The following is a 20,547-nucleotide window of genomic DNA, read 5'->3' as shown; positions in this document are numbered from 1 at the left end:
GGATACCTTCGTGGAGGACTTTCTAAATTTATAGATGATTGAATCCAAACAATGCTGGACAAAGAGAGAAGCCCATCTTCTAAGTAAAACGAATAGTATTAAAAGTAATAAATGCAACTAAAATATAGAATACTATAGTACATCTATGTGCTATGTGCTTTAAAATTAAATTCTTCTTTGGTATTTTCCCTGAGAAATGATGCGCATCGTGTAATTTTTCTCTTGTAAGTTTCCAAAACACAAAATTATTCATAGGCAAATAAGCTTATGAGTAATTAGGGTTGATTTTTAATACATACAAGCCAATTTAATAATTGATAAAATTTGACTTCTATACATAGTATACATATGAAATTTAAAGGTTAGAAGTTTAGAAAACAAATAATTAGCTAATCTTAAGTACAAAATAATTTATTTCTAATGAGTTCGAAACATTAGTCTTAGAGATAAATTAAGCCTTTTATTTGTGTAGTAACTCAAAATTTCAATAATTCTTGTTATTTGTCTGAAAACTAAATTTTTTATTTGAGTGACGATCCCAGATTAATTAATTAATATCAAGTGCGTCGCAGTTGGTTTAGGTAATTAAGTATTTTCAATTTCAAACGGAGATAAATCAATAAATTTGCAGCGAAAACCTGTCTGTTTGAAACTCGATTAATTATACGCATTTCCCTTTCTGGTCTATCTGTTCCTAGCCCACTGAAGATATAACCGTATATATTTTACATTGAAGATATAACCGTAAAACAGCCGTAAAATGGCCATTTCGTCGAGTATAAGCTGAAGATTTATATTTACCTTTCTCTTTCAGCAGACAAAGATATCGATGAAGGGGCAAGCTCGGATTCAGGAGACAGGCCAAAGTTTCGCCGCAATAGGACAACTTTTAGTCCGGAGCAGCTCGAAGTCCTAGAAGAGGAATTCGAGAAAACGCACTACCCTTGCGTCAGCACCCGCGAAAGATTAGCAGCCAAAACTAATTTGTCGGAAGCCAGAGTACAGGTAAGGAAATGACGTTTTTATGTTCTAAGACAAACAGTTATTATTATTATTCCGTTAGGATCATACTTCTTTGTTCTACATACAGCATAATCTTGACTATTTGAGTTTTTTTAATGTGTTGTTAATACACTGTATCCCCAAAAGTCTTTACCCGGCCTCCATTTTTCTCAATCGTTTGTAGTAGATATATACTTCCGATTGCAAAAATGTTTTAAATGATGAAAAGATACGTGTTTCATATTTTTAAATTTAAAAAAGAAACATTAAGTTTATACAAATAACAAAAACCAGCTATGCTGACATTTCCGATATTTAAACTGAATGTTTTAAAATTTTATGATTTTATTCTCGACTATAATTCAAAACAAATCATTAATATTAAAACATATGTGTATGAAAATTATACATGCTTTCCTTTTTTAAACGATTTTATGTATTAGCAACATAATAAATAATTCATTATGATAAGTACTTTACGTACTAATTAGTAATATAATAAATGAAATACCACAGAACTAAGTACTTCACATATTCCAAATAAAATAAATGATACACCACTGAAATTCACTGAAACGGCGCCACATAAATTTGCGAAGTATTTACATGAAGGGTTTCTATTGCTAACAGCTGTAATTTTGCCTTTTCAGTTATTCTCTGAAATATCTACTACTTTTCGAATGCTCGGGCTTATACTGTGTATAAAAATTTCATTTTAAGAGCCTCTAATATTGCATTTCTTAAACAGAATAAGCCTCTGGCAAAATATTTTCTCTTGTCTCTTTTGTTATTTTTTACAACAGCAGTCACAAATGCTTATATTTTAAACTGAAACGTTTTAAGGAATCGCAGTTTCTAATAGTATGTAATTTTATTGTAAAAAAAATCCTAACTAAAACGAAGATTGCTTGCTTCGTTTAAATCTTATTTATATTTCTTTGTTACTCAGAATAGTAAAAAGGAATAGACATAAGAATTAAATGATAATACGTTTTTAAATAAAACAATAATTACGAAATTCACGAAAATTTAAGTCTGCGAAGTTAGTTGTTTATCAAAATTCATTTTACCTGCTAAAATTTAGAAAGTAATAAATTATTTCCCTTTAAATATAGAAATACAGAAAAAAAATAAAAAATGACGTCGATGCTTTTGGGTAGTTGTAAACACTTTAACATTTGAATCCAATTTTACGCATACTAATGTTAATAACATCCTGAGTGAATGTGTATGAATGATACATTTTTTCAGATTTGTATTCATGCTTACATGTTTTTATACGAATGTGTATTAAAATTAATAAATGAATAAGATATGAATGCCAAAATATATAAGTATAAAAATTCTTTTGCCTTTTTGACTATTCTTTCTTTAGCATAGTCAAAAATTGTTCATCATTAATGGTCATTCGAATTCAGGATTCTACTTTGAATTCCAGAGTTTGGATGTTTATTTTTTCATTATTATTATTTTAGAAAAGTTTCTGTTATAAAAAGAGATAATAAATTTTAAAAAATGTCTAAATTTAAATGCAAAACTCAAGTTTATGATTTTAGATTTTAAATACATTCTCTGCCATTTTCATTTATATTTGCTCAGGAAGAATGTTTTGACTACACGCAATTTTGAACACACAATTTGGAGAATCCACAAATTTTAGCTGACTAATTATTAGCAAACAAAGCAATTTATTGCCAAAACCTGACAAATGTCTTGCTATGTTAAGGATTACGTATTACGGTTGAACAAATCTTAAGATTTCCTCAAATCCAAATTCTAAACTCTTCTCTGATCTTTCGAATCTTTCATGTAAGGGTAAGGAGGAAAAAAAATAACTTTACTTAAAAGTTTTAAATTAAAGAAAACTTTGAAATCTGCTTTTAATGGAAAACAAATTTAAGAACACAGTTTTAAGAAATAAGCCTACATTTATTAAGAAAGCGTAAATGAAATTTGTAATTTATATTCTTGCATTTTTAACAGGATAAAAACACTTCATTAATAATTTAAATCATTTTACAAATGTACACATTCATTTTAAAAGATATATGGTATAACAGTATAGGGCGGCGGGCGAAATTATTTCAAAAATTAAAATAGATGAATACTAAATATGGAACGCTAAATTCTTTTCAGGAAATTAAAAAGAAGTCTAAGCGTTTATAAAAGCACATTGACAGTCCATCACTCGGGTCCTCCATATTGTTGACGCTGAACGAGGGGCTACTTGAAATTGCAACAAGTAGAGTTCTTTTCCTTTCTTTCATCCTATTTTTTCTTCCTAACGCTTTTATTTGACTTAATAATAAAATTTATCACTGATTTTTCCGAAGCTTTGAATTTACAGGTTTCACAAATTTTTAGATTAGGATTCGAAAACTACAGTTGACGACAATAATGCGGTAATTTTGAATTTTCAAATCTACAACACGTTTTTCATCCTTCATAGGATTTGAAGATTAGAATGTTGCATCCTTATTAATTATTAAATAAATGCTTTCAATAATATGTCCTCCTATAAATCATACACTGTCACATAGTCAGGCATTTAAAAAAATGCATTAAAAATCTGAAAGCTGACTTTGACGATTGCCCAAAAAGGCTGTTTCGAAGTTTAACATGGTTTGTCCGTAGAGATGATCACTAGAGTTTTCTCAGATGGAATAGGAATGAACCAACGGAAAATCATAACTCACATTTCGATACTTTCATTTAGTTTTGGACTAATAAATTTTCTATTAAAAGAAATCATATTTAACTGGATTTATTACAAAGATTTTAATCATATAATTATTTTAGAATTTTAGATATCTCAGTCCCATATAATGCAAACTTTTTTTTCCCTTGTAAAGTGCTAAAAATATTGCAGTTATGTGATACTTCAGGCCATACGGTGTTCAGTAAACGACAAAGAATTTTAAATTTCTCTCTTTTTAAAAATTTTAACTCTTTTTGATATTTCATATGCCAGAATCATTTTGAGTACAATATCACGGCCATGTAAAAATATGTTTTCCCTAGTTTACTGTTAAACAACAATTTATTTTTCTGCTCTACCGCTAGAGCTGACCATTACCGTTTCGGAAGCGATTTAAGATCATTATTAATGTACTGTAATGACCGAACTACTTCTGTTCCCTATTTTCTCTTTATGTACCAGTAATTACCTCTTAACGAGCCGCTATTAGTGACGTCAAGAACACCCGTGGGCGTGTTCAGATCGCTCTACGCCTATGGTAGAGACGAATAATGTCACGTGGGCACACAGATGTAGCGTTAAGTGGTCGCGCAAAGTTGCCCATGGCAACGTCAGTGTAACCAATGCAGATATGCTCACTTTTTTTGAAAAGGGGAGCTTTATTTGTCGAATTTTTTTTCTCTTTTTCTTCCAAGTTATTATATTTTTAACTTTGCCGGAAAATGGGAGCCCTGTGCTTTTGCCACGGTGGGCGGAGTTAATGTAAGTGATGTGTCTGTCTGTCCACATGTGTATTCGCCGGGCGGGGTGGTATCCCCGAAACGCATCGACCGTGTAGCTGCTTGCCTGCTTGCACTCAACTCAACTCCAATAGTTTATTCAGCAGTGGCGTTGCCAGATCCGCGTTTGGATTATTGGATTATTTTCGCAGGAACCGACGGAAAAAGAAAGGAGAAAAGAATGAAAGAAAAAAAATAGAGGATCACACAAAAGGAGAATGAATAATAATAATGATGATGACGATGAAAGCAGCAAAAGGGCGGATGAAAAAACCCACCTACAGTAAGGCGTACCTAATGCATATTATATACACAAAACGAAAGACCTTTTCCGCGTATTACAACGTACAGCTCAAACACTATGCTTCACAATATGAGAATCCATTATCGGATAGGCAATGATATAGCGAGCCTTCTTTTATTTTCTCTTTACTTTTTTGCTTTTTTCCCTTCTACGCTGTATTTGTTCTCTCTACCTTTTAGCCTTATGGAATTCCTGTTTCGGCCTGTATCAATAATTGTACAAATAAGTCTAAGCATATAATGCTCTCGTATGACGTGAAGGTTTCTGAATTTATGTATTATTTTCACCTTTGGATACTAGACTGAAAATTAATTTACGTGATAGCTAACCTGGAAATTTTTTCCTTTAGGTAACTTTTTCTGCGTCTGCAAATGAATTTTTATTTTGGATAAAATTAAATTACCAAATTCCTTTCTTTATAGGGTGTCATAGATCAAATGAGTTAAATTATTATTAATAGCGTTGGTATAAGTATTTAAGCATCTTTTTAAAGTAAAAGTGTAAGAAATGAGATTACTCTGCAGTTGTAACAGCGAACTATTAATATTTAATACATAATTTTTCATAATAATAAAAATAGTGATAAAATTTTTATTTAAAATAAAGAGCTCTATTTCTTTGTAAATTTCAATATATATGCATTTTTATTATTGTTTTAATTTATCTTGGACGTAAAATATCTGTTTCTATTTATTGTCGAACTAAAAATCTTCTCATTCTACATATTACGATGCTTTTTGCAAATGGTTTTTGTTAATTTCAATAGCCCCATTTAGCTAGTTTTCATTCTTTTAATTAAACTATGGTTAAAATAATTTATATGTATATGCGTGTGTATGTATGGGTGGATGCTTGTGGTACATGTGAACACAAAATTTTAATTTTAGTTCTTAGTCACTTTAACCTCACATTTAGTTAGGATATACACCCTTCTAAACTGCATCAGTTTTTACTACTTACTTAAATTTCAACATATTTTTAGTACCACCGTCAGCCAGTTTTAGTACTATTAGGGAACTTTTTAATTTAATTTTCGACCATCCTTAGTACCATTAGACAACTTTTTAAATGGCAGGTTGTTTAGGTTAAATATGTGGAATCTACTTAAAAATTCCAAAAAAGGTTGGAAATAGAAATGTGAGGGAAATATAAAGTTTTAAAAGAGATTTAATATTAATTTGTATCAGGGAACTGAATTCAAAGCAGTGTTATACACAACGTATATACCTTTACAAAACTATATATAAGTATAAAATTAAGGTCTAAAATGGTTTGCATTTAAACGATGCAAATACATTTGCAATGTCATGAGCCACACACACACATACATACAAAACAGACAAGCAAACAAAATTTCCGAGAAAATTTCTCAGAGGGTAATATTTCATTAGCGAATGTTTTATTAGTTTCAATACAGTAAATGAGGTTGCTAAACTCCTTTTCTAATGCTAATTGTTTTAAAGGAACGTTGGGATTGAGTACTGCTAAAATATAAGGCAGAAATAAATAAAAATAACTTTTGAATAATCTAATTCACACTCAGATTTGAATTTTGATAGAACTTGAGGTTTCATAAATTTAAGAAATGCGTTCTAGTACATTGGCTGCCATCAAGTAAATAATACAAGAGTAAGAAATTATTTTAAAAAAGAAGCATCTTTTCTGTTTTTCTCTTATGGTTCTCCTTCTGCAAGAATGCATTCAGTATTACGGATATTCATTGTAAGTGGGATCTTAATCCTATACGGTTTGAATTCATATCACTTGCAGGACATTAAATACGCAGCACAATTTAAATCAAATATTCGGGGAATGTTTATTGTGTTTTAGTATGTAATTTAAATCTTTACTTACGCATGATATCTATGAAAAATTAAGCTGAATTCTGAATACTTAGATCGGTGGTACATATTTGCTGAGAATCACCGGCGGCGAATTTCGTAAATGCACATAACTATGGCAACTATGGGACGGGCTTCTAAAATGGACCAATAGATTTCAACAGCAAAATTCGTTTACGGGATGTTTCATAAAAAAGGAGACTAAGAATTTATTTCCTGAAGTTCTAAAAAGTACCTAATATGTATGCATATACTCTATAAATTCAGTTAATCAGATACTGAAATATTTTTATTCGTCCCTGTACTTTTAGTTATTTTACACATAAAATTAATTTTCATTTTTCGCAACATTTCCTCGTCGGTTACAAATAGGCGGCAAAATTCTCACGAAATAATAAAATTTGGCAGTTGATTTCGAGAAATAGCTATTGTAAATCCACTGGCCTAATAAAGGAAGCCCCTCCCACGATTTCTATAACTATGTGCCATTACAAATTCATTCACACTTAACACTCATGGCAGCGAATGTATTAGACTATTTTCAAAGCTGTAATCTTAGTTTCACTGTATATGTTTTTATTTGCATTTTATATTTTGATCTTAACTATGGATTTAATTTAAGGTATGTAATAAGTATTAAATCTATACTTGGGGCAAAACTAACCTGAAGACGTAAGGAAAGGTATATAAGTGTTAGATAATATACTCTATAAAGATATTTTAGCAGAAAATCATCATAAATTACAAGAAATCATTAAGAGCACTGCAATCAGATGAGAGCAACTAATACATGATTATTAAAATTTTAACCTGTTTCATTAATTAACTTATATTTTCACACCAGAACAATATCCACCAATAAATATATTTCCTTTCAGTTCGCTTTCTTTGTGCTTGATTCCCGTCAATTCACTTATTTTCATTTATGAATTGATTGTTTTATTACTTCCATGCTTCGGAAATTGTAATAAAGAGTTAACTCACGAAATCTATTAGCGTGTGGATTCTATATGTTTGTTGTTTGGAATCTTATTGTAAGTCTGATATGAAACAGCCCCCTACCCTCCCTTTTGAATGAAGAAAGGGAGAACAGGAAAGAAAAATATGATTGTGTTTTTTTCCAATGGAAGTCACTTGCCTATAACGGCAATAGCCACTCCTAAGGCCAGAAGTGGCGGCCATTTTATTGTGAAGGCTCCTAATAGGCGGCAATCGTTACCTACTGTGAAGGGACAGACAATTTTATATCTACGCCTTTTCCGGGACCTTCAGGTATCGCAGTCAGGCTCCTCTAACCACTATACCGTGTGGGCGGCGCAAAAGATGATTGTAAACCAGTAAATTTAGTCTGCGTCGAATGTGAGCTTTACATTGGAAGTTATAAAATACAATAAATATCCAAACACTGCACATCATTCTCTGAAATAATGATAACGCCAAGAGGAAAACATAGCAAATCGTTCGATAAGTATTCTCAGGTTATCTTTGCCCCGATTTAGTAAAGAAATTAATTGATAAGCTTTTTGTGAAACTGTAAAGTGCCTGTAGTATTTAATTTAACGTCCTCTGTAATGGAGGGTTTAAAATGTGCTCATGTGTGAATGCGAGTGACTGCTTCTTCTTCTTGAAGTCAGTTTATGTTGGTTGTTTGAAACAGGTATGGTTTTCTAACAGACGAGCAAAATGGCGACGCCATCAACGCATGAATATGATGAAGCCGGTGAATGGGGCCGTCCCACCTACATCTCCGACCCCAAGCCTAAGCCCGGTGCCGTCCCCAGAACCAGTGGCGCCCTCTAGTCAACCTCAACCTCCAAGACTCATGGATCACCTACCCAAGATGGGAGGCGAGAATTCCGCTTTTACTCCAGCTGCTAGGCAACCCTCTTCTTCACCGTCTTCGGAATGATTCATCCTTCTCTTCACCATCACTATCTGCATCTTCCCCTGCTGTGTGGATCATCTGCACCAAAAACTTTCCTCACTAAAATCTTCATGAATCGTTGACACAAGTTCGGACAAATGTACTTTCTACTTTCATATGTTCTTTCCTGAAAGACTAAACTCGATGACATCACTCATCGCTGTCAGCGGCTGTTCTCTTTCGAAGACTGTAAATCGAAAATCTTTAAATTATGAAGATACAGCCGAAGTATTTGGTTTGTGGTCACAAGTCTGGTGTTATCTTTATTTCTTTTGTTGTTTTTTTAAAACACTTCATGATAAAAGAAAAGGAAGATTTAGAAAAAGACATTTAAATGTACATTGTGTAGTACCATTTACTCCTGTGACATAATTTTATGAATTGTTTTAAACTTTGATTCGAATTATAACACGCAGTTTTACAAATATTCTTTTATTTACGAATTTTTTGTTAAAATTCTTACTTCTGTTTTTAAACTTAAAATATTCTTGTTTGTTTTAAATTTGTTAAACAGCACTGCGTTAAGTAAAGAAAGAAAACGAAAACGAGGTATTAGTGATTCTTACTCGAGATTTCGGGATTCTGTGTTGATTTTTACATTTCACTGTGAATCTTAAAACTACTTAGAAATTAAACTTTTGTTGTCTTACCTTGAACATTATGAATAAAAAAATTACAGATGACTTTGCAGTTCATGTTTTGTGATCATGTGCTGCAAGCTTAAGACTTTAATTTTTGATGTAATTTTATGTAAAACGTACAGATTCGTGAATTGGGTGTAATGCCGATTATATGTAAAGCAACTAAAAATAGTTTCGTTAACATAGGTATATAAGCGCCATATATTAGCAAAAGTTTTAAAATTGAATATTTTAAATTGAAATATAAATTGAAATCAAAAATCTAAAATCGTTATAATAAAAATTATAAATATGTGCAGTATATTCTGTTGGAATTTCTGTAAAAACAAAGCAATTATTCTAATTCGCTTCCTAACAAATCTCTCTCTTTTTTTTTTTTTTTTTTTTTTTTTGTAAATTTTCATAAAAAAAAAAAGAAGAAATAATCTTTGATTTTGAATAAAAATGCGTAATAACGTTTAAAACAATGCAATGAACAAAAATTAATTGCTTGATAAGCAAAATATTTTCTTTCTAGAAAATACGTTGCAAATTATTAAAAATAAATTAAACCTTTGTTTTCAAATTAAAAATTAAATTTAATTAAACACAAAATTGTACTAAGTGTTATGATTTTTAGTTAGCGAATCGTATTACATTATTAATCTCATTTTGAAATTTTAAACCGTTTTTTTCTTTTGTATTTATCTTAACTCTGTATTTATATTATTCGTAATCATTTAAACATCCAACTATTTATATTTATGAGTTAAATATTTTGTAAATGTTGTGAGAATGTTTCACTGAATTCATCTTCATTATGAAAGGCAGATAATACTGTTAAAACATATTAAATACATTGTAAAAATATACGAGAACAGCCTTGTGGCGTTTCAATGAATTAACAAGTGAGAGTAAGAAATCATCTGTAGACCCTACAGAGATAAACTATGAACCAATTTTGGTCTTTGAGTTCCAAAATCTGGGGGACTGTGTAATACCCAGTATGTGTTATTTTTAGAGAAGCGACTTTTACAAAATGTTCATTATGTGCATGAGTCCTTGAAATTGCTCCATGTTTGTATTTAGTAAACAGTTTTTCAGCATATTGTTCTGTTTTATTCGCATTTTGTTAGCAATCATTGTTTTGTATGTGTCTTGTGTGAAATATAATTTATCTCCTTTTTTCTTTAAAAAAAGAGTTTGTGTTTTTTTCCCTCCTAAACATTCATTAATCTGCTCATTGTAATTCATCATAAGACTTCATTCAATTCATACACGGTAGGGTTAATCAGACATCAATATTATATTTCTGAGAATTTAACGTTTTATTTATTAAATTTAACGTTTTATTTATTCTTATGAAAAAGCCTAAATTTCTAGCACGAAAAATAATAATCATGAAACAATAAACCTTGCAGTATTGATTCTTTATGAAAGGGTGATAAATAGATAGAAAACACCAAATTACTTCATGGTGCAATAATACTACCCTGTAACAAAATGTACATTTCGAAATATATTCTTAAATGTTTTAACAGTAAATATAAACTTTGTACACAAATACGGAATAACACAGAAGATGGCGAATTTCTTAATTTAGGAAGTGGTCAAGTTTTTGACAAAGCTGCGAAATGCATCTGGTACTTGACGTGAAACCCATAATTTTTTTCCCCCAGTGAGGAGCACTAACCATTATAGGCATTGGCCATTACTGAGGCCTTAAGGGATGATCACTTTATTGTGGAGGCACCTAATAGGTGGGCTACTGTTGTCTGCTATAAAGGGAGAGCCAATTTACATCCATACGTTCTCTGGAACTATAATCAGGGCCCTTCGATACTGCAGTCAGAGTCACTAACCACTTTCCCAATTTAAAAACCCATAAAGTATTTGGTAATATAATGAAACATAGGAAGGCTCTAACATTATAAAAAATAAAAAGCAGTATCCTTAATTTATATTGCATGCATTGTTGCATGCGTACGGGTTCGTAATAGATTGAATGTATAGGTCCGATTATAGATTAATAAAATTTATTTTTATCAAATAAAGTATTTTAGAGCTCTGGAATTTCCCACAGAATATTCGTACAAGTGTTCAAAGTATCATGCAGTACAATCAGTAGTTACATTTCAAACTTCTAAGAACATTAAACACAACGCAATGCAAAGCGCATCTAAAGAGAAAGCTTGTCCGATCTCAGGTTGAATTAACAACTCGAAAAAATAACAACAACGCCTAAATAAGAGCAGATGCTCTCTCTCCGGCTTTACATAGCTTTCACCCGGCCGCCGAGATTTTTCTATCTCGAAATTACCAGAAAACAATATGAGAGTCGAATTACTGATACAAATACGAATTAGTGATAGTGATCCTTTATTCAAGTACAATGTCTATTATGGCAATACAGTAACTTTATCAAAATGTCGCCAAATTTTGTGACTTTTGGCGATTTCTTGCCGAATTTGGCAACAAAATAATTTATTTAAAATAATAAATTTGGCGACAAAATTATTGTCAGCTGGGCGATAAATTACCGAGATACCCATTTATTGTGTTAAATGGACTTGCTCCTGTGTTCTTATTGTTCCGCCATAGCTTCTATCTTTAGATTTTTCACGTTACATCACACAGAAAATACAGCAATTTCTGAAATGAAACTTCCAAATATTGTGCAACACTTTATGTTATTATTTACTTTACACATTATGTTATTATTTACTATTTGTGCGCAGTAATGAACACTTTATGTTATTAGTTACTTTATATTATCCTGCAAAAGTGTATTGGTTTTTAAAATCCTTTTTAACTCACACTCTAGTTTACTCCTACAATAATAACTTACTACTAAATCCTTTTTTAAAATTTCTAATAAGTTCTCTTTCCTTGCACATTCCTTCGCGTTTTAAATGGTTAGCATGTCCGACTGGCAAACGGGAGGTCCGATATTCGAATCCTGGAGAAGGCATAGCATGTTTCTCATGTTCTGCATTGATGTTAACTAGTGACTCTACCTATATTTGCGATCAATGATTTTAGTCACTTTTTTATGATTATATAATCTTTTTCTGAACTACTTCGTAGTATATTTTCCTTTCTGAAAACTATGACTCATGAACTTTATTCAGACTAACACAATCGGCTCTGTTAAGTCTTTTCAAAAAGCTGCAAATCAAGAACTCTGATGGAACTGTGATTACTGTGTAGAGACATTAGGTAATTTTTGGAACCAGGCAAGATGGAAAATCAGCAAACGCCTTTGCCGGGAATCGAACCACGGACCTCTGTAATACCGGCCCAGCGTGCAGAACCACTACTCCACGAAGGCACGCTAGGAAAGCGAGAGAAATACCTTATAACTGAATAGAGATTTATAGATTCATGAATAAGAATAAGCATACTAAGCTGAATATTAATATGCAAGGATAAAAACTATGTTACTAATTCTATGTGAATAACTTATTTTTGTGCTAATGCTTTATTAACTAATGCTTTGTGAATAACTTACTTTTGAAATTTAAGTTTAGAAAAATGAATGCTTTTAAAGAATATTTTTGAGGACTAATTAAGCAAAATAAAACAATCAATATTTAATGCTAATTAATATCTAAAAGTAGAAGTGCCGGAGCCCTATGGAAGACATCCAGGAAAGAGCAAACAAGAGTAAATAAATAAATAAAATGGCTATTATTAATATCATTAATAATTTTAAAATTAAGTAGTTAATGAGTGTCAAATTAAAATTAATAATTATTTAATTGATACTAAAATCAATATTTATTAATTATTATTGAAAATGCATAATGTATCAATTGCCATTATAATATAATATATAATATAATGATATAATTAATTATATTGCATATAATTGCAATGTATGCAATATATGCAATGCATAATGTATGCAATATATGCAATGCATCAATAAGGTTTGTTATCAAACAATTATTGTTAAGGTTACGCTCTCTTTGAGCTCGCAGTCTACCTGCCTCCTGTTGCGTTCACTCTGGAGAGACATTAGGTATATTTTTGGAAGCAGGAGAAATGAAAAATGAGCAACGCCTTCGCCGGGAATCGAATCACGGACCTCTGAATACGTGCCCAACGTGCAGACCACCACACCACGAAGGCATGCTAAGAAGGCGGGAAAAATACCTTATAACTCCTGCTAGCTTTATTATTAAGTACTATTTTCTTCCATATTAATGGTATAAAATAGCATTTCTTTAAACATGTTATTAAGAAGAGAAGATTGCTTATAAATGATTCCCTTTTTTTTCCGATGATGGGCAGTATAATTTTGTAATAGAGGATATTAATCAAAGCGATCAGGATTTTATCTACCGACTGAAAGGAACAATACAATAAACAATAATGCAACGTAATATAATTTTCAATTTTTTAAAAGTATTGCGAACTTAAGCAAATGTTATTTTTAACATCGTCTAAAGTCATTAGACACACGCGCACACAGATATATACATTCAAGGTATTTAACAGATAAACAAAGTCAGGATATTTCTTTTACGAATCGCTGGTTGCGTTAGAGCTGCTATTTCTCGACAGTCACCGCCCTGCAGCAGCAGGGGATCTCTTTAAATGAAGGGTGGAAGTTGCGGTTGTCAAGTCGTTAATGCATTGAACAAACAGAGTTCTCCCGGAAGAGAAAGGCGGACCAAATGAAGAGGTCAATTTTTAACGAAGTCATCACGGTGACGAATGGACCTGTCCACGGGGCGAGCAAGAGGTGCAAAAGAACGACCTTAACGAGGTCGTAACTCAGTAAATTACACCACTAGGCGCGCGTGAGGGCATCCGGTTGTGAGACATTCCCCACTCTCGAAGAGCCCTTCCTGTCGTGACACCGCAACCATCCCGTGGGAGACAGACACTTAATAGGACAGAAGTAAATAATCAAAGGGGTACTAATTGTACACATCTCTGGTTTTTGATTCCTCTCGTTAAGAAGAGGTTTGGAAATGCTTTACATTTCCTCCACATCACGAGAGCTTGCAAAAGACTTAATCCAGAGCGACGGAAATTTGGAATCAAGTTCTGGTTTATAGTTCCGGTTGCAGTTAGTTTTAAGCATTCGTGCACTTCTTAAAAAAACGACTGCATATTACAGTACAACTGTGTTGCTGAAATTAAACAAAAGGTTTACTATGATGTGAAATCGGCAACATATGAAGTACAAATGTGATTAATTAAATGCAAAATACACGCACCAAATACGAATTTTAGAAACGAGAAGATTCAAGCTATTTTTCAAGCTAATTTCGGCAAGAAATAAACTTAAAATGTTCCGGGCCCTAAACTTTACCTTTTCCTACATAAGCGGGGAAAAAAATTAAAAAAAAAAAATTTTTAATTAAAAAAAATCATAAAAAAAACTTAAAGAGTTCAGATTTTAACAAGCCCCAAAAGGATTTGTTACTTTTTTTATACTCTCGCTGAGCCGCAATCTACCAGTCTGATGTCGCATTCACTCCTGCTAGATTTATTATTACTAGTTTCTTCGCACGTACGCCACATACGATTAAATAGAAAAATTATAAAAGCTTTAAAACAACATAGCAGCATATGTTTAAAATTTCAGAGGAAGTGTTAAGTGTAGACATATGTTTTTCCATTTTTCTCAGTTTATTATATTAATCTTCACTTTTAGTAACATGGCTTACAAACCTTTTTAGTGAGTCTTTTTATTATTAACGTTTTGTGTGTTAATTTTATTTATTAGATATCTCATTCTTCCCACTTAAGTCACATAAACATCCATTCAATAACAAAATCACAAAAATATTTATAAATAACGTATCTTTAGAAATTCCGACAGACAGTTTCGTATACTGGAGATAAAAAACATTTTATTACGAACAGTGTTGCCACTACTTGCTTTCACACAGTTGAGTTTGTTAATCAAAAATTCATTAAAATTTTACAGAATATGAACTATAAAATTCGAAATTCAAAATTCGGGCTTCCTGGTGCACACGTTTGGATGGAGGGCAAAGTTATTCAAAGTGTCATGGTTCTACGCACCATCGTTGTTTTACAATGCGAGGAACATACATACATATATGCATATTCGTAATTATTTAATTTTTTTAAAGATAATACAGGGTGACAGTATTTGGTGGCAGAAGTTTAAAAAGTGATTCGCCGTTTATAGTGGAAGACGCAAAATACGGTTTCGAGACTAATAGCCCATTCCGGCTAAGGCCCTGTTGGTCTAATACATTAACGCTTGTGAAAAATGGAGCACTGTGAATGAATTGTCGTAAATGAATGAAATTTATTCCAAATATTATTGATAGTGGTACAAATAAAACCGCCACGTTGAGCGATGAGAGCCTCTACACGTCATGGCATTGAACCATACATGTTCCGAATGTAATCCTGAGGAATGGAATTCCATATGGTTTCGACTAGACACCAAAGTTCAGTCTTACTGTGTGCCCCACCAGGTGTACAAACGAGTCGCCCACCGATGAAATCCCCTACACGCTCAGTGGGAGACTTATGCGGTGAATAAGTAGGCTGTGGAAGAAGTGAAACCTCTTGTGCCCTAAAGAAGGCTTGTGAAGCCTGAGAAACATATGCATGGGCATTATCCTGCCGAAATACAGCACCCGGAATGCCTCGAAGAATGGGGAGGACCTCTGGCTCCACAATTTCCCTTATGTAGTGATCAATGTTGAGATTGTCCGCAGTTTTCACTAGATGGGATCGGCAATTATACCCAATAGCTCCCCACGCCATGATGCCAGGCGTTTGTGTGGTATGACGCTGGATATCGCACTGTGGGAGCAGTGTTACAGAGCTTTCCTCTCTGTAACATCTGACACTCAGTCTTCCATCACTTTAGTCCAGCTTGTAGCCAGATTCATCGGAGAAAACAACTTATTGCCTAAGGGCACGCCACGCACTGTGTTGTCCTGCCCATTGAAGTCGGAAGCGTCTGTGATTCAGCGACAGGGAAATCTTGCATAGAAAATCCTTACAAACAGTTTATGCTGCAGCAGACGGTGACGGACTGTGGAACTAGACAACGAGAGGGGAATCTTGCATAGAAAAATCCTTACAAACAGTTTATGCTGCATCAGACGGTGACGGACCATGGAACTAGACAACGACAGGGGAATCTTGCATAGATAATCCTTACAAACAGTTTATACTGCAGCAGATGATGACGGACCGTGGAGCTAGACAACGGCAGGGGAATCCTGCATAGAAAAATCCTTACAAACAGTTTATTCTGCAGCAGACGGACCGTGGAGCTAGACAACATAACAACTGTAGCTGGGCTCGAAAGTTGTGCTAACACGAGAGGACGCTGTACGATCCGTCACAGACATGCGGATGAGGTGTGTGTAGTCCCGCGCGTTACGCTATTACGTGCCCCACTGCCAGGATTTCGCCTTATTTGGTTCTCCTCTGCTCACTTCTTCCAAACACTTATTACCGTTGCGGCATTATGCTGCGTGCGGGCAAAGATTGCTATATACGAAAGTCCACCCTCTCGCATACCGACGATGCAGCCTCGTTGGAAGTCCATTAGTTGTTGGTAAGGCAGGCACCCTCCGCTATTGACGAGGTATATTAACCACTAATTAAGCGTTCACCTCACACAGAGGACGATAAACAGATTGCAACGCAACTTTACAATCCTTTATATATGTTACGGTGAAAGACCGAAATCTGGAGAATGTCGACTTTCTCCGGTGAATGTCAACATTCATATAGTCTCTTGGTGTATGTCCGAAATATTTTCCAAGTACTCTTATTTCTGACTTACACCGGTCAATGTCGACATTTACCATGTACTAATGGTGAATGTTGAACATATAACAATATTATATTTTCTTCTCCGTAATTCAGTCGCGAATAAATGCACTTGAGACTTGAAATAAGAATTTAAGAACATGAGAACCTAAAACACACAATACATTCAAAATGAGAAAGGAAAATAATAGAAGTTAAAAATTTACTTAATTATACAGTACGTTCTAAATGAGAAAATAAAATAACAGTAATAAAAAACTTACTAAATTATGTGATTCAAATCTTATTTATTGCAACAACTTAAACTATTATGGCACTTTATGACCTCTCTTTTCGACTTATACACTAGAGCATATCTGTGATTGTCGACATACACCGGTGAGGGTCCGAATATACAAGAATGTAATGCAATATTCGATGTTTCACCAACGTATTTGGTGAATGTTAACATTCTCCGGTGAAAGTCGACATTCTCCAATTTCGGTCTTTCACAGTAAAATATACACAAAACAGGCGGCCGGTTCTCATTTCACGCATGCGCAATCGCTTTGTAATTTTAATCACTTACATGTCTTACCTCATTTTACATTTTCTCTTAGTTTGGTTTAATTTTCATAATTCCTTCATGGTATTGCAATTATTACAACCATTAGTGTAAGTAAGCAAATAACTCATTTATGAGAAAATGAGCTGAAACCTAAAAAAAATTTAGCCGAGCGTTCTCCATTTTTTTTTTTTTTTTTTTTTTTTTTTTTTTTCTGATATATTTATTCAGATTTACAAAGGACATTTAAAGGCAGGACAAAATAAATAAAATGTTATTATATCTCTAGAGAAAAATATTGAAAAATTGAAAGCTAATTTGAAAATTTTTTTAAGAATAGACAAGTTTTCTGAGCAATTGAAATAAGTATGCATGAATTTTCAATTAAAAACTAAAATAATGTTAAAAAAAATAATACACCTAAAATTTTACTAAAGAAATTAAAAAATTTAAAGCCTAGCTAAGATAAATTGATTTTTTAATTCTTAACCTATATGTATGTGAAAATATATAAAGAGAGAATGTAACGAAATTGAATAAAATTTACGACGGCTAAATGAGGTTTTAAATCAACCCATTAGCATTTATTTTTCCTTCAAAAATGCTTAATCCAGAAATTTATTTTCTGCAGTTTTTAGCTTAAATTTTATCTTTTAAATATTATTCACGAAGAGTTTTATCTTAGTCAATATTTTTTACTAAATTTTATTTTTTAAGTATTACTTACGATATTATTTTTAAGCTGGGAATTTTTACTTACCTAGCAGATTTAATTTCACTTCTACCTAGGTATATTTTATTACTCGGTTACTAAACCGAGTCTCGCGTTCTTTACGCTAACATTTTAATCTTTAATTCATAATTAATGCTCTAATAATTTGCTATATTACAGAAAATTTCCTCTAGTTTTCTCACCATCTTGTTCCTTTCTTTAAATTTGATCCAGAGCTTTCGTACCCCATAGCTTCTCTTTGATTTCAGTTATTACCCATAAATACTCATAAAGCGTTATGAGAAATTACATAAGGATGAATTAAAATCATGCAGCATAAAGACAAAAGTAAGCAATTTACAGGAAAAATACGCAGTAGGTTACCTTTGTAAGGAATAATGCTTACGTGGATTCTATTCTTAACAAAAACTAGCTCGTATCTGATGTGATTAAAGAAGGTAGCTTTGTAACAAAAACAAAATTTTCCTTAGTTCCTCATGGAATCGAGAAAGTGGATGCGTTTGCCAGCTTTAAGTACTTTTACCGACTCTGCCATTAACTGTATTCAGTAACGCGAAAATGACAAAATAAAATGTCATTTAACGAAAAAAAAATTATGCCAACACTTAATGTAAAGGATAAAGTGAATTAGAAACAAATTGAAATGTTTTAGATTTTAACGGTCTCTCAAAAGGCTTTGTTAAGGTTTTTTACTCTCTCGCTAAGCTCGCAGTCTACCAGTCTGCTATTACACTCACTCCTGATAATACACCTCCTTTTTTTTAGTCCAAAGAGGCAATTTGCCCAGAACTATTAATTTCGTTTTGGTATTTTGCGTTGATTTACTTTTTAAATTGTTGCCGCCAAATATTAGAGCCCTGTATTATATTTAAAGGAATTAAATAATGGATAATCTGCATAAATGTATGTATGTTTCTCGCACTGTGATAAAATAACGGTACCTACATCCATCAGATTTTGAATAACGTACGTCTCCAGCAGAATATGGGCATCTGGAAGCGTAAATGTGGAATTTGGAATTTATTATCTAGTTCATACTTTGTAAAACTTTAACGAATTTTTGATTAACAAACTCAGCGATTTCAAAGCGAGCAATGGCAACACTGTACGAAAAAAAATATTTTTATCTCCAGAGAACGAGACGGCGTATCGGAAATTCTAAAGATACGCTCATTTTAAAACTATTTTGCAATATTGCCGTTGAGCTGAATTTTGTGGTTTAAGTGCGAAGAACATGATATTTAATAAATAAAACTAACACACAAAACGTGAGCAAAATAAAAAATTTTAAAAGCAGCATAGCAACACATGTTAGGAATTCCCGTTGTAGTGATAAGTTTTGGCATATATTTTTTCAGTATTTTCTCAGTTCATCATATCAATATTCAATGCTGGCTTGCAAAACTTTTTTTTTTGGTGTTTTTTACTAACGTTAATGTTATTTATTATGTGTTAATGTTATTTATTAAATATCACGTTCTGCGCTCTTATGACATATAAAATTTAATTCAACTGCAAAATTACAAAATATTTTAAAGCAGCGTATCTTTAGTATTTGCGATAGATAGTCTCCCGCGTTGGAGACAAAAATTTATTCCGTACAGTTGTGGACCTGCGCGCTTTCTAATCATCGAGTTAGTTAATTAAAAATTCATTGAAGGTTTATAAAAAATAAAATAAATAATAAAAAATACGTAAAGTCATTGTTTGAAAATATTCAACATTTTCAATTCTATATATAGATATAGATCCTAAATTAAATGCATTTTTAATATTTAAATCAATCCGATTCAATGGTAAGGAACGAATATTCTTAAGCACTGCACGTATTGCTTTCAAATAGCTCAGTTTGTTAATCCACAACAAAGCCATTCAATTTGAAAGATAACTATTTTACATTTGCCGAATGGCAACAGACTCGAATGAAAAGTGAACGACGGATTTATAGTAATCAAAATCTATTTCGAGAGTAATATTCTTTTTGGAGTAATAATACCAATGGTTTCGAGAGCAGTTGAAATGGATATTTTCATTGATATCCGAAATTTTTTGCGATTACAATACTTCTTTTACTTTGTACAAAAAAAAAAAAAAAAAAGAATAAATTCAAATCCAAAAACAAATTTTAAAAAAATGCGACGGATTACAAGCAAATATTTATACAGATTTACAACATTATAACATGAATATGAATAAAATTGAAAGGTTTTGCTTTGTAAACTTATCAATGCAATATGTGCAGCAAATGATTTCAACCATGTAAGATGAATGTTAATGAAGACAGTTTTACATCTTTCTGAACGTTTGGTTTGTA

The 20,547-nt window shown here is 32.4% G+C and overlaps 1 protein-coding gene across 4 annotated transcripts in view; it reads left to right on the top strand.

The window, feature by feature from the left end:
- The window catches only part of LOC118181677 (paired box protein Pax-6-like), a 279,053-nt gene extending 268,779 nt beyond the window's left edge, over positions 1 to 10,274 (top strand). For 2 of the 4 annotated variants that reach the window (XM_035350859.2, XM_035350860.2), the window contains 2 exons: positions 815 to 1,005; positions 8,282 to 10,274. In XM_035350859.2, coding sequence (XP_035206750.1) covers positions 815 to 1,005; positions 8,282 to 8,533 — 443 coding nt within the window. In that variant the 3' untranslated portion in view covers positions 8,534 to 10,274. The remainder of the gene's footprint in view (positions 1 to 814; positions 1,006 to 8,281) is intronic. The other 2 variants (XM_035350862.2, XM_035350861.2) reach the window with 2 other exon arrangements.
- The last annotated feature ends 10,273 nt before the right edge of the window (positions 10,275 to 20,547 follow it).

Source organism: Stegodyphus dumicola, chromosome 2 (genome assembly GCF_044657685.1).
Source record: "Stegodyphus dumicola isolate Sdum_Otavi_A_Nest chromosome 2, ASM4465768v1".
In the NCBI taxonomy this organism is placed as follows: domain Eukaryota; kingdom Metazoa; phylum Arthropoda; class Arachnida; order Araneae; family Eresidae; genus Stegodyphus; species Stegodyphus dumicola.
This window is presented reverse-complemented; position numbering and strand designations above follow the sequence as displayed.